Raw genomic sequence first — 14,086 nt, 5'->3', positions numbered from 1 at the left:
TGATATCTTCACACATTATTACATATTAATCTTTATTAATTGCTTTTAAAATGACTGAAAACAGCAATGAAATATTTAATTCTTTATGATTTGCACGAAAATAGCAATTTTGATGTCAAAATGAAACATTTTATAAGATTATATATACTTATCGATCAATGCATATAAGATGCAATGCATACTAATTCCATTTTTATAACACAAATATTTCGCTTTTGATATATTTAAGAGATTTTAGTGTGTAACTATATACATATATGCAAGCATTTAATCTAATTTTGTACAGAAATTAATATTTAATATACTGTGTAATTTGCAAAGAATTTGAGATTGACACAGTATTGCATTAAATACTGAGATGTACATTTGAGAATATTTCTCGTGAATTTGCAATGTCGTTGCTCGACATTAATGCGTTGCACGCGCCATTTACTAAACATTAATAATCGGCGCGTTAGATATCAGGAAATAAATATGAGAAATCAAATAATAAGTTTGAATAATGCTGTAAGATCCATTTATAACTTTATTGAAGACATATGTATATGCGTATAGAAATGTGTGCGACTGTCTAAATACATGTATCATAGATTGTAGACAAAATTCTGAATTGTTATTCTGTGAAATTTTTATGAGAACGATTAGAAACTCGTATAAAATTATGAAAATATGTTTTAATTGTTAATTTGCTTGTAATATTCAACATCACACTTTGTTATAACAGATATTAAAAAAATATATACTATTTAAAAAACTAAAACTAAAAAAGTACATTATATAATCACATTGTTGCGCGGATCAGGAGAATCGCGCATATAAAATATTTAATTATTTTTTTTAATTATTAATTATTTTTTTTAAGTATGCAAACTTGAGGTTACAAAGTTTATGAATGATAATTGTTATTGTTAATAGATAATAATGAGTTTCGGAAATGTATTTTAAAAATAAATAATTTATCAAATAAATAATTTATATTTTTAATTTAATTTTAATGTTAAAAATTTTACTTACAATTCTATTATATTCGTTACAGATGTTATGATAAAATATTCATTACAGCTTCAATAAGTAATATTTATGAAATATAGATATAATGTAGCATAACTTTATTTCATTTTTTAAATTGTGCCATTAAAGAATAAAAATTATATATTTTAATATAATAAATTAAATAATACTTTTTTCATTATTTGAAATAATAGAAAATTATTAATAATATTGGTAAATTTTTTAATAAAAAGATTGGATAGTTAAGTAAGATTTAAATACATATTAATAAGCATTAAGAATATATATGTTCAAGAAGTGAGATTATTTTTACAAATATTGATATAACGAAACAGATATATATATACCCATTTATAAACTTATTTCAATTTAACAATGAAAAATTATATAATCAATAATTAATAAGTTTTAGTTCTTAATGCTGCAACTCTTAAGTAGATTTAGTGCTAAAACGATATAAAATGAATTGACTCCTTTTTTCGTGGATTATATTATCGTAAATGTAAGAAAATCTTTTTTGTATTTTTATAAATATCAATTTTGGATTTTACTTTAACTTTAATTCTGAAAATACACTTGCATCGGTTAAAACTCAAAATAACATTCCACTGTATATATTGGATTTTATAAATACGAGCTTATAACTGAGATACGCGCGCGGAAAATCGTTTTATAATAATATTAACATTGCCTCAAAGATTTATGAAACAGAATTAATTTTAACGTTAAATTCCATTTGTTATCCATAAATTAAAAAATGTATAAATAGTATATAAGATTATTACATGAGTACAGTTTGAAATGTATTTTAATTAGTTGACTTAAAAAAATGCAAAATGTACTAAATCACAAACTATTTAAGCTACTTCTTTACATTGTAGCATATTAAAAAGTGCTCACTACCTCGGCTACATTAAGTAATCTGTATTTTATTGCAATCGCCATTAAACAGGTATATAAAAAATAAAATATAATATAAAATCTTCTATTATTTTATTTTTAGCCCATTTCCAAAACAGTGAATCTATGAGATGCTACAAATCTGAATCTCATAATATATGTAACTCTCACAGATTCATATCTTACTTCATATATTTTATTTACAAAAATGAAATAAAAAATAATTTTAAACTCACCGACACAAGATGCGCAATAACAATGTCACAGCTTGATGATCCTGATTCTTTCCATGTCTTCATATTTTCTTTGACTGACATGGGATTTATAGGACATTCATTCGTAAAAATACACTTGATTCAAACGACACTCCCGATATTAATCGAACGCGATGTAGATTTTATTACACTGAAAAACGAAGCAGAATATTTCAAACGTGAAATATATATCTATTAGACGATAAATTCTTCAGAATATAATTATTATTGTTAAACGGAAAATATATCATGGCATACTTTAATGTATTGCGGATTCATAAGCTACTACGCTTCAATTCGATTTGAAATAAACATGATGATTTCAGTACTTATTCTGATATTTAATTGAATAGCCATCGTCTCAAGAGCTTACGAGTCGCGGAAATTGACTATAATTGAGCTGATTTATTTAAATAATTTTAAATAACAAGTCCACGCGTGCTTTCCGAAAGTATGACGCACTGCTGGTCACCCGCTTAAAGTACGCCGCGCAAATGACGTCACGACACGTCCGAACATGTGTAAAGCGGCCTTTTCATTGACGCTACTTTTTAGCATCAATGAAATTGCATCTTAACAGTTGGCAGCCCTACGAGATAGGCTGTGCAGCACTGCGCGTATATAAAATAAATTTGAAATCGCTTCTAGCCTAACCATCTTTACGCGATCGACTTTATTTGAATTGCACGGCATCGCATCGAATTATGATGCGGCGCCGATTTGTTCGAACGTAATTCGGGACATCGCGATGCTGTATAAGCGTCGAATGAGCACGAATTGTCACGCAAATATGATAAATCACATCTACTCACCGTTCACCGGCTGTTCCACAGGCCGCTCCACTCGCTCGCCTCGGGACGTCCCATTCCGATCTTGATGCACACGATATCATCAACGCGAATGCGCGACACTTTATTCGGCACTCCCGATATTCGCTCGCATCCGATAATCATCATCAAGGGCGCAAATAACGCGACGCGACTTCGCTCCATCTTCGCGATCGCGCTATCACTGAACTGTGAAAAATAGCTGTCGCGCACTTTCACCGACATATTATGAAAGTCGCGCGATCATCCTTGGACACTTTCGACACTCTTTCACTCGCGATATTCGTTTAAAAACGGTTAAAAGACGCGAAAAATGCGGACGTACGACGATCCGTGTAACTGCGTATGACTCCGATTCACGTATGACGCGCTAACATGGCGGCCGAACAGTGCGCGCGTTCGTTTCTGCGCACTGGTTCGGCCGCCATGTTAGCGCGTGACTGCTACGTCATACGCGTCACTGCTACGTCATACGCGTCATACGTGAATCGGAGTCATACGCAGTTACACGGATCGTCGTACGTCCACATTTTTCGCGTCTTTTAACCGTTTTTAAACGAATATCGCGAGTGAAAGAGCGTCGAAAGTGTCCAAGGATGATCGCGCGACTTTCATAATATGTCGGTGAAAGTGCGCGACAGCTATTTTTCACAGTTCAGTGATAGCGCGATCGCGAAGATGGAGCGAAGTCGCGTCGCGTTATTTGCGCCCTTGATGATGATTATCGGATGCGAGCGAATATCGGGAGTGCCGAATAAAGTGTCGCGCGTTCGCGTTGATGATATCGTGTGCATCAAGATCGGAATGGGACGTCCCGAGGCGAGCGAGTGGAGCGGCCTGTGGAACAGCCGGTGAACGGTGAGTAGATGTGATTTATCATATTTGCGTAATAATTCGTGCTCATTCGACGCTTATACAGCATCGCGATGTCCCGAATTACGTTCGAACAAATCGGCGCCGCATCATAATTCGATGCGATGCCGTGCAATTCAAATAAAGTCGATCGCGTGAAGATGGTTAGGCTAGAAGCGATTTCAAATTTATTTTATATACGCGCAGTGCTGCACAGCCTATCTCGTAGGGCTGCCAACTGTTAAGGTGCAATTTCATTGACGCTAAAAAGTAGCGTCAATGAAAAGACCGCTTTACACACTGAAAAAGTTGAAACTGTTTGAACTTTATTTTATTGACGCCATATCTAGAGAAAGTCTAGTGATTTTAATTTGCCGCTGATTTCTAGCGTCAATGAAATTGCACCTTAATAGCAGAGAAAGACTGAGAGACGTCACGGCCTGCTTTTAGGTGATCTCTGAAAGCGATACTCCCTCTGTGGCCATTGAAACGTGGATATGAACTACAAAGCTAAAGTCATGCTTATTCCTTCCTAAGGAGTCCATCGCAATATTTTCTATGGACATTTGTTCTCAGATATAGATATTCAAATCACTGTAGTTGCGTTTTTTTGTTTTCTCGATTATTGTCCCTTTCTCTTACATTTTATTTAAAAATATTAATATAATTAATATAACAAATATTTATAATCTTGATATCTCTCTTAGTCTTCCCCTTCGATTTGTCCGGTATGGGTAATCCTATCAGTAACTACGGTCGGTATAATATATTAATCACCTAAATTTATCACATAATAGCCCTAACAATCCTTTATTTCTTGAAAGAAAAATTTAAAAAATCTTAATGATCACCTAATAGCCCTAACAATCCTATTTCTATAAAAGTCGTTATTCGTAAGATTCATTTTCGCGCTAATTGATTTAGTGATTCTTTAATCATTCCTAGGGAATTATTGCCTGGTATTTTGTATTTTAAAAGATATATAATTTAACAATTATTTTTATATCGAGAGTGCGTTATGAAATATACAAATTATAGAATTGAATTAATTTAGTACCGAGAAGTCGTGATATATTATCCGGTTATTAATAATCGATTAGAAGAGAGAATTGAACGAATAGAATATTCACGTGAATTTTACAGCGCGTTAAATGACTTCGCAGCGAATGAATTATTGTACTACGTGTTAAGCTGTGACGTAGCGCGTTGTTTATGACTTTGGCATTCGCGCGGCAACACTCAAGGCCATAACACGTCGCGCCGCGTTTTTATCATCGTTACGTTGAATGAGTGTTTTTGTGAATATTATCGAGATCTTTTGTGAGTATTATCGAAATAATAACGCGCTATGGGCAAATCGAACACGCAGTGTATTTTTGATTTATTTGCTGCGGGATAGTTGAACGTTACGCATCATTTAACGCGCTATAACATTCATGTGAAATATATTCTATTTTCTCAACTTTTCCAATTAATTATACTTTGAAACGCGATTACTTTTCTTGCAATTATTAGAATTAACGATGGCTCGTATCGTGTACGTTTATTTGATGTGATTTATGTGATTATAATCGCGTTTTTAAGAGTGAGTGTGTCAGAAATATCAGCAAAGGACAGTTTTGTGAGCGCCAAAAACTACAAGAGATGAATAAAACAAGAATGAGATCTGGAGAGATGTCGGGCAATCACATAGAGTGAGTAAATTTATTGTCATTTATTTATTTACTATATTCATATACATGTATTTTTGCGAAATTAATTGCACATTTATCTTTATGTTATAACATATTTTTCTTCATATTAAAATAATTACAATATTTCCATTTTTCAACGTAAAAGGCAGATATAAAAAACTTTTAACTTTATATATGCATGTATAAGTAAAAATATTGGGCTGTGAAAAAATCTTTTCAGATTTTAATCATTAAAATTTGATTTTTTTTATATTTAACCAACTATACAATTTTAAGTAGAATGTAATTTTTATTGTTGACATATAAAGCAATATTTTTTGCTTAAAATTTTGGATTATAATATTATTTTAATAATCACTATATATAACTATTTCTCTGATTCTGTCTTAGTATCAACAAATTTAAAATTTTGTATTTTACTATATGTTCAAAATTTTAATAATATTCAACAGCATTACGTATAATGCATTTAAAATTTTGCAAAATACATGTATTACTAACATACACACACACACACACACACACACACACACACACACACACACACACACACACACACACACATATGTATATATTAATATATTATGGCTGTTGTTTATATTTAAATCATCCTATTTTATTCTTGTCAATTGGAGCAAGAATAAGGTGCAAATGTATTGCAATAATATTTTTATTATATCAATTAATTATTTATTGACAAATATATGTCATATTATAGATATATACATCATTTGGCGTTACAATCGTTTACAATCGTTTGCAATAATATAAAGGAGGATTATCATATCAAATAATTTAATATAACGCCGAAAAAAATTTGTTAAAATATATTTAATAAAAGGATTTTTCCGATAAGTAAAAGTTCTTATTTATACAACGTAATGGTTTTGTCTTTTTATGACGCTGTAATTTACTATGATCTGGAAAAGTTTATTATGATAATCGATTAATTAATCAAGTAATTAAATTTTTTTAAATAGTTTTTTCTTTAGTTGACTCAAAAATAAAGTTATCGACCAGCGATCAATTTTCATTGACTTACTGTTAACAATCTTTTTATTATTATAGAAAACGATACACAGCAGATAACTAAATCTTTATTGCAAATATACGTACGGCTAGTATCGCTTTGTGTGCGCGATTTACATTCATGTACATATATTATACCAATGTGTTCCTGCATGTCTGTTTTTTTTACACTGAAAAATTTATAATTACTGTCCAATGAAAACATTTTTTAAAAATAATTATTATTATTGCTAAGTTGGTAATTAAGATTTATTATAAAGAGTAATATTATGTCCTTAAACTTTCTCGTAAATTATTTACAGGACAATTTAATTTAACGAATCTCTAAAAAGAATTAAGATTTTATTTTACGATGATTTACAATAGCAATATTAATCGGCCTAGTAATAATTTAAATATAAATACAAAATGTGCAATTATTGTACTTAAATAAATTATGCTCAATTCCTATTTACTCTGCAAGAAATAGCCAAATTAAACCGACTAACACCATCTTTTGCAGAGTATGTACAATATTTGCTTCTTCTTTTCAGTCTATGCTGCCGATTTATAAAAGATTCCCCGATTAAGGCATTCATTCGGTGGTGGATTATTAAAAATTTCATGACTATTCAATAATATCTAACTAATCATTATTTTTTTGCTTTCGACTAATAATCTTACTTTAAAATTCTATCTATATATGCGTAATCGCGCTATATATCGATTTATTCAATACAAATACGATTCGCATTTGATTCGATATAAACTAACGTGGATCGTGGGATCATCGAGAACAATGAATCGTCTCGTATCGATGGTGAATCATTTGCAGGCAGTGCTTTATTTTTACTGTCCTTTTAGATAGAGTCTTTACATCGGCTATACCTAGAAGAGCGAGATAATGCCTCTTCCTAAATTTTTTAAATCGTCTTATTCTATCTTATAATCTTTTTAACGCTATTGTTAAGCTTGCATTTGAGTTTTATCACGTTGAGACATTTCAGTGACGATTCTCGACATTGCTAAACAATTTGTGCGATTTTAATATGATACATCTCGAAAATATATATATGTATGTACAGTTGCATTAAAAACCTCTTCTTTTCAATTAAAATGTCAAAAAAGGAACCATTTCTAAAATATAAAACAAGAATTTTGTCTCTTTTTTTAAGAATCTTACAGAATACAGCTCGTGAAATCTTATATGAGATATCTTGCATATATAGCTATTGCGAGACAACTAATTTCATTTGTTTAATTCGGCACACAATTTGAATTTCTTGCATTAATATTTTGCTATATAAAATAAATACAATAAGAGCGAGAGAAAGATTTATAAAAGCGTGAGCGAGAAATATTTATTTTCTATATCGTCAAAAAAGTTATGGAAGAACTTCGAATAAATTTAAGTATTCCCGAGTTATAATCTTTTAGATAAATTGTTTTTTCCATAAATCTTATTTATTTTTTGTATTTGTTATATTAATTATATTATTCACGAAGAACGTGATTCTTTTTGATATATTTAAAGAATGTATTATCGCTTGCGCTTTTTTTCTTCAATTACTCGTGTATATGTGTATACTCTTCTAATTAATTAGATGTTCCAATGTTCATTTTTTCTTATACAGATAGAAAGTATTTTTAATAAGCAACATCTTGAACGAGATGAGAAAACTCTCGAAGAAAATATTTCAAAGAGTTTCATGTTGCCATTTAAGGCGTGTGCTTCATTATCAACAGTAGAAATAAATAATGATCTGTCAGCTGTGCGAATTAATTTAAACGAAAGTAGATGGATTTTATTATTTCAAAGATATGGGAGTATATAAGTGCTTAGCAACAGCATCTATTTTCGTTTTCGAGAAATATATCGCAAAATTTCATACATAAATTTATGAAAAATTTATTTTTAAGATTTTTCATGACTAGCAATGTATTTTTACATAATTTATAGATATCTGGCACGAATTCAAGTTATCGTATAAAATCTGATAATTTAAAAAAATTCATATACTATTAGAGAACATTTTAAATAGCAAAAATTAAAATTGTACATAATATTTTAATACAATTAAAAAAAGAGCTAACATCGTAAAATATATAAAATTTATTTATGTGTGAATGTATATATAATACATATTCCTGAGAACAAATAATTTAAATGGAGAATAAATAGTAAAAAAAGAAAATACAAAATCTCTAAAGAAAAAATTAATAAAAAATCTATAATTTTAAATAGAAAATTTTAGTAAATAAAATATCACTTCTCATAAATACACCTGTAAATCGTATATATAAATACATATATATAAATCGTTTCACATCAGAAATATGCAAAACATTTTTTAATTATAAATTAAAAATTAATTATACTTTACACGTATTAAAGTCTAAAAGAGAGAACATTTTACTTATAAAAATGACGAAATTTTACTTATAAGAATTAATTTCATTAAAAGTTTCACTTTTAATGAATGATTAGTTTAACGCTTTCTTATTTCGGTCTGAAAGCATATTTTCCTACTGTCCTTAGTGTCAATGGAAGGTAATGTTTTCTTATACAAAAAGATTATACAAGAAGATTATATTCCGCTAATACATAACGTTAAAAAAAACAGCATCGATTCCATATATTTCTCGTTTAAAGCAGAGATACTATTACCATTTCTTGAATATTTCAATGAGTCTTTCGATAATGTATTTTTATACTAGTCTTCTAGCTTCGTACTTAAAAATTTCTTAATTCTATAATTATATTATGCTGGTGCAAAAGGATTGTCACATTATCGAAATTGAAAACAAAATCAAAGTTCAAAAATTATCACATGTTATCACTCGCTTATCGTTTTAATACATATTTTTTCATATCAAAAAAATTTTCAATTATTTTCGTTTTAACGAACTGCTAAAAAATTAAAGTTGAGAAGAATTTTTAAATTTTTAACTTTATTTAACACAAAATTTAAAAGAAAAACAAAACTTTTGTAAACCTTTTGCATCAACTTAATATTTTTCATACATTTTTCAGTAATTCAAATAAAAGCCCAGATGCTGGTATTTTCCGTAGAAATGTATAGAAAGCTATATCATAATTAATTCAGTTGTCATAATTAAATTTACCAGACTGTTTCTGTATTGTCCCATCTGCATTATGCTAAACAAAAGTAATGTAATTAATTCGTCTTACAATACCATCATTGGAACAAATTTCTTACGAAACATTGTAGATAATTTGTTCGTAGTAGCGATACGAGATTTTCTACAGAAAGCGTAAAATTGAATTAAATGTATTTTTGAAAATGCAGGAACATTGTCATTATCGTGCGTTCCATTAATTCATTTATAGTATAAAACTCCGCAATATTAAAACAGTGATTTTTCGAATATTTGCACTCTCCTCATCTCTTTGTCGGTTTTTTTCGTGAAATATATACATAACAATAATGTCTATGACGTGGATATAATGTAATTATTGGTTGTACCCTAATGAGCTCTTGAGCAAACAATTAAACTTTAAAATATATCTTTCATTTCCATGAATTTTATTTTATCTATTTGCTAAGTGATTTTATAATCCATAACTGTATCGCCAGATCTGTTACATTATAAGATGTTCAAAAGGAAATAAAATTTCTTTCAAGAAAGATTCAGTTCTAAATTGATCAAAAACTGTTGAAAAGAGTACTGTGGATTTAGGACTTTCTGTACTTTCAAACAATCATTTTGTATTCTGAAAAATCGTAAAGAAAAAGTTAGTCGTGGAAGGAAGATCAATTATACGCCTGAGCGCATCGTTTGTAGTATGAACACTCACGCGTTAATAATTAATTGTGGAGAAAGAGGCAAATGCGGGCGCGAATGACGCTAACACTCGCAGAGTGCTCCATCGTGATTAAATATTTCCATGTACATCGTCGAAAGCAGTGCGATTAGTATCCCCGTCGGTGCCATAATTAATTTCCGTAATCGATTTTGTCGCACGACGAAAACTATCGCTCTCTGTCGACACTCTCTTCACGTATGCTCAATCTCAGAGGGTGGAGTTCGCGATTATAATATGCTGATGAGAGCGCGGTGAGATCAAGGTTTTTTTATGCGAATCGCGACGTGACAAAGGTAATACCCTGATTCGAGAATATGATTCGCAATTAATGTTTTACCGCGATTCTAGATCCTGAATGAGATCTGGTAGGCTCCTGAAGTATGCATATTCGAAATAATGCCGTCGACCGTGTCGATGATGCTGGCCTAATCCGATCGTCGCGACGCGCGAAAATCTCCCTCGTGCCAGCGAGGGTGATGCGTCCCACGGATGTAGAGATATAGACGACGAATATTGTGCCCGGAACTGTTGGAACAGAGTTGGTTGCCGGCTTGCCGCCACGCTGTACTAACTGGCGTCGTCCGGAGATCCGTAATCCTCCGTTTGCGTGGCGGCATCTTTGGCTGGAAATATCGTCATGGATATTTAATACAAATTAACCGGGGATGCGAGATAAAAAGGAAACTGACTTGACTCGCAAGTCACTTATGCAGTCTATTCTATGCAGTTCTATTAAAATACTTGTAAAATTTTGGCATTAGAGAGAAGTTTAATAACCAAAAATTACATTTAAATTATCAAAGAATGTCTTTTAATTAAAAATGAGAAATAATCTATATCATTTTCCTAATCGCAAATAGATTGCACAAATAGATAAGCACAAATAGATAATATTTTTAATATTTAATGATGTTTTAAATAATAATAATTTAATAATATGTTCTAATTCTCTATCATATATATCTAATAATAATAATAATAATAATAATAACAATAATACCAAAATAATTTTAATTTTATTTAAGATTATTTTAAAAATGTTTTTTAGCTCTAACATAGAAAAAAAACTTGATTTTTTATTAAAAAATTAATATTATAATTAAAATATAGTTATAATTACTATAAAATTATATAAAAATGATGAGCAGGAGGGCACACTGTGATATCTAGCGACAAAAAGAAATAATATTTAAAAAATTATAAAAAATATATTTTTACTTGCTTTCTCATTGCAATATAATAATTTTTCGGTATATTATTCATTAAATATTTAAAAGACACTCATCTGTTGTAATGTTTTTAATAATCAATATTAAACAATATTTTGTAATTGTTACTTTTGTAATTGTTACTCTCTAACAAAGTTTATTAGAATCTAAAAAATTAAAAAAGATGTATTGCTTATTTTTTTTATTTTTGCAAATTTTATTCGCAAAATTTAAAAAATTTTTTTAAGTTACCGCTTACAGCTCAAGAATTATTAATGCATACGCACATATTTGCATGAAAAATTAATCAAAGAGAGTCTATCATTAAATTGTAATGCGATGGGGATAGATCTCATATAATATAGAATAACATGGGCAGCACAACCAATAACATGAATAATATAACAAAGGCATATATATTTATGTAAGGCGCACCTCACGTGGATGCTGCGTCGCCATGTGCCATGTGTCCGGTCTCCCAAGGGAGTGGTGGCGGTGTATTCGCTAATGATAATGAAGAACAACGCGCCATTGAGCATTGTTCCATTGAGCAACGCTCCAAACCTGAAAAAAAAGTACATGAAAAAAAATTTTCACATTATCATTAACGATAACATCCATTAATAACCATTAATTAATTTCGCGCAACATGAAATTCATTGCGCTGAACAATAGATTTGGAACAATATATATATATATATATATATATATATATATATATATATATAGCTAGGAATTAATTTGCTTTTCTATTTGGCTGCCATTTTGTATAGCCCGATAATTAAATATCGCAATATATTTTCCAATGTGGTTTTGTTATATTTTCGCGATATGTGTGTGGTTTCGCAAAAATATTTCGGGACAAAATTTTATTAAGAATACATAATATTTATTTCTTTATATATATTTATACTCTAATTAAAAGAAATCTTTTGCGAAACCACACACATATCGCGAATTCTTAGGAATTTTAAAACAATTCGTTTTATATATCATTCTCTTTCTTTTTCTCAATTGAAAATTGAAGATATATCTCTCGCGATATTTAAAATTATGAAACGAGCAACCATGATAAAGACTTAATTGAATAAATTTATTAAAACTTCTTATTTTTATTTTTATTCTGAAATTTTTTAATATAATTCTTTGTCTATAAGATTCCTGGCATTTCTTTCTTTTAGCCAATCTATTTAATTTTAAACGATTCAAAGAGAAGGAGAGAGAGAGTGTATAAGAAAATATACGGGAACATTACTACATTAATTGTAGTGATAAAAAAAAATTGATAGTTTATGTATTTCGTATGTATATATCAAAATATGAAAAATGTTGCAACATATTCAATTGTAGCGGCCTGATGTGATAGGTGCACTTTTAAACATAATTATGATACAATTCGCATCTACGTGTGTGTGATGACATTGATTATTACTAGCGATCGTATTAAATTTCCATTTATGGATGTCACATAAAGCACGAGAATGTAGTTAATTTTGATAATGGATGCTGTCAAAAGGCTGATTTCCCTTGGTTTAATTAGTGCAAAATACTGATTACGTTAATCCCGTCGCTGCTGGTGTGAAATCATCAATGTGAGGGCAAACGGATTGATTTTGTCATAATTAATATAACAGATAGACACAAATTCATACACACAGTTGAGCTATATTATTTTTTAATTTAGATTACATTTCTATTTTTTTGTTAGAAAAAATTATATATATATGTGTAAGAATAAATCATAAACTTATTTTAAAATTCTGATTGCGCAAAAGCATTTCTAAATTCCAATATACATTTCTGCTGCTCAAATACTGTCTCTCTTGAGCCCGTTCTGCATATCAATATATGCGAAATTTAACGTAGAGAAATGTTCTCGATTGACTTTGCTTTTAATGCGATATGACATCCATTTAGCATACCTGATAGGTCGACACCGGCAATGCTGCAAACATCTAAGCCACCGGTGCTGGTCGCGCAGCAATGCTGCTTCGTACCTAACGGCTTAGATCTGCACAGAATCTGCATATTAAAAAGAAAATTAAAATTTTTCAAAATATCAATAACAGTAACGTTGCATCGATGGTAGAAGAATACCTGTCAACTTGCAAACGATAAATCAATTCAAATAAGGTCAGATTATAAGCTTTATTGATTACCTGTGCGATGAAGTCAAGATTATTTCCCGTGAGAATGGGGTAATAAATAAACATGACATTATCTCGAGGCTTTCCTGGTAATCGAATACATTATCACAATGTATTCATACTCTTGTATATCATATAAATGTAAAGTAGTTTTAATTGTATATCGGTACGCTTTCATAAACTTTGTGCGCAATGTGATGCTCCGAAACAGAATACATAGCATGCGACGTTGGTCCTCAAGGAATACAGTTTGTCAGATATACATTTGTCTATTTGGACAGTTGTTATGAGGTAAAGAGTATATGATACCGCCAACTGAGAAATAAAATGTCAATCATTTAACTAATATCAAACAG

At 30.0% G+C, this 14,086-nt stretch overlaps 2 protein-coding genes across 4 annotated transcripts in view; one reads left to right on the top strand and one right to left on the bottom strand.

Moving 5' to 3' along the window:
* Positions 1 to 5,027: 5,027 nt before the first annotated feature.
* The window catches only part of LOC105250454 (prominin-1-A), a 90,057-nt gene continuing 80,998 nt past the window's right edge, over positions 5,028 to 14,086 (top strand). The window contains exon 1 of the mRNA XM_025411585.1: positions 5,028 to 5,538. The gene's annotated coding sequence lies outside the window, so the exon portion shown is untranslated. The remainder of the gene's footprint in view (positions 5,539 to 14,086) is intronic.
* The window catches only part of LOC105250409 (trace amine-associated receptor 9), a 60,748-nt gene continuing 56,263 nt past the window's right edge, over positions 9,602 to 14,086 (bottom strand). For all 3 annotated transcript variants that reach the window (XM_011256484.2, XM_020027291.1, XM_025411724.1), the window contains 3 exons: positions 13,506 to 13,605; positions 12,019 to 12,147; positions 9,602 to 10,998 (listed from right to left, as the gene is read on the bottom strand). In XM_011256484.2, the coding sequence (XP_011254786.1) occupies positions 12,020 to 12,147; positions 13,506 to 13,605 (228 nt within the window). In that variant the 3' untranslated portion in view covers positions 9,602 to 10,998; position 12,019. The remainder of the gene's footprint in view (positions 10,999 to 12,018; positions 12,148 to 13,505; positions 13,606 to 14,086) is intronic.

Source organism: Camponotus floridanus, unplaced genomic scaffold, assembly GCF_003227725.1.
Source record: "Camponotus floridanus strain SB8 unplaced genomic scaffold, Cflo_v7.5 scaffold1, whole genome shotgun sequence".
In the NCBI taxonomy this organism is placed as follows: Eukaryota; Metazoa; Arthropoda; class Insecta; order Hymenoptera; family Formicidae; genus Camponotus; species Camponotus floridanus.
Note: the sequence above shows the minus strand (reverse complement) of the source record. Positions and strands in the feature narration are given on the sequence as shown.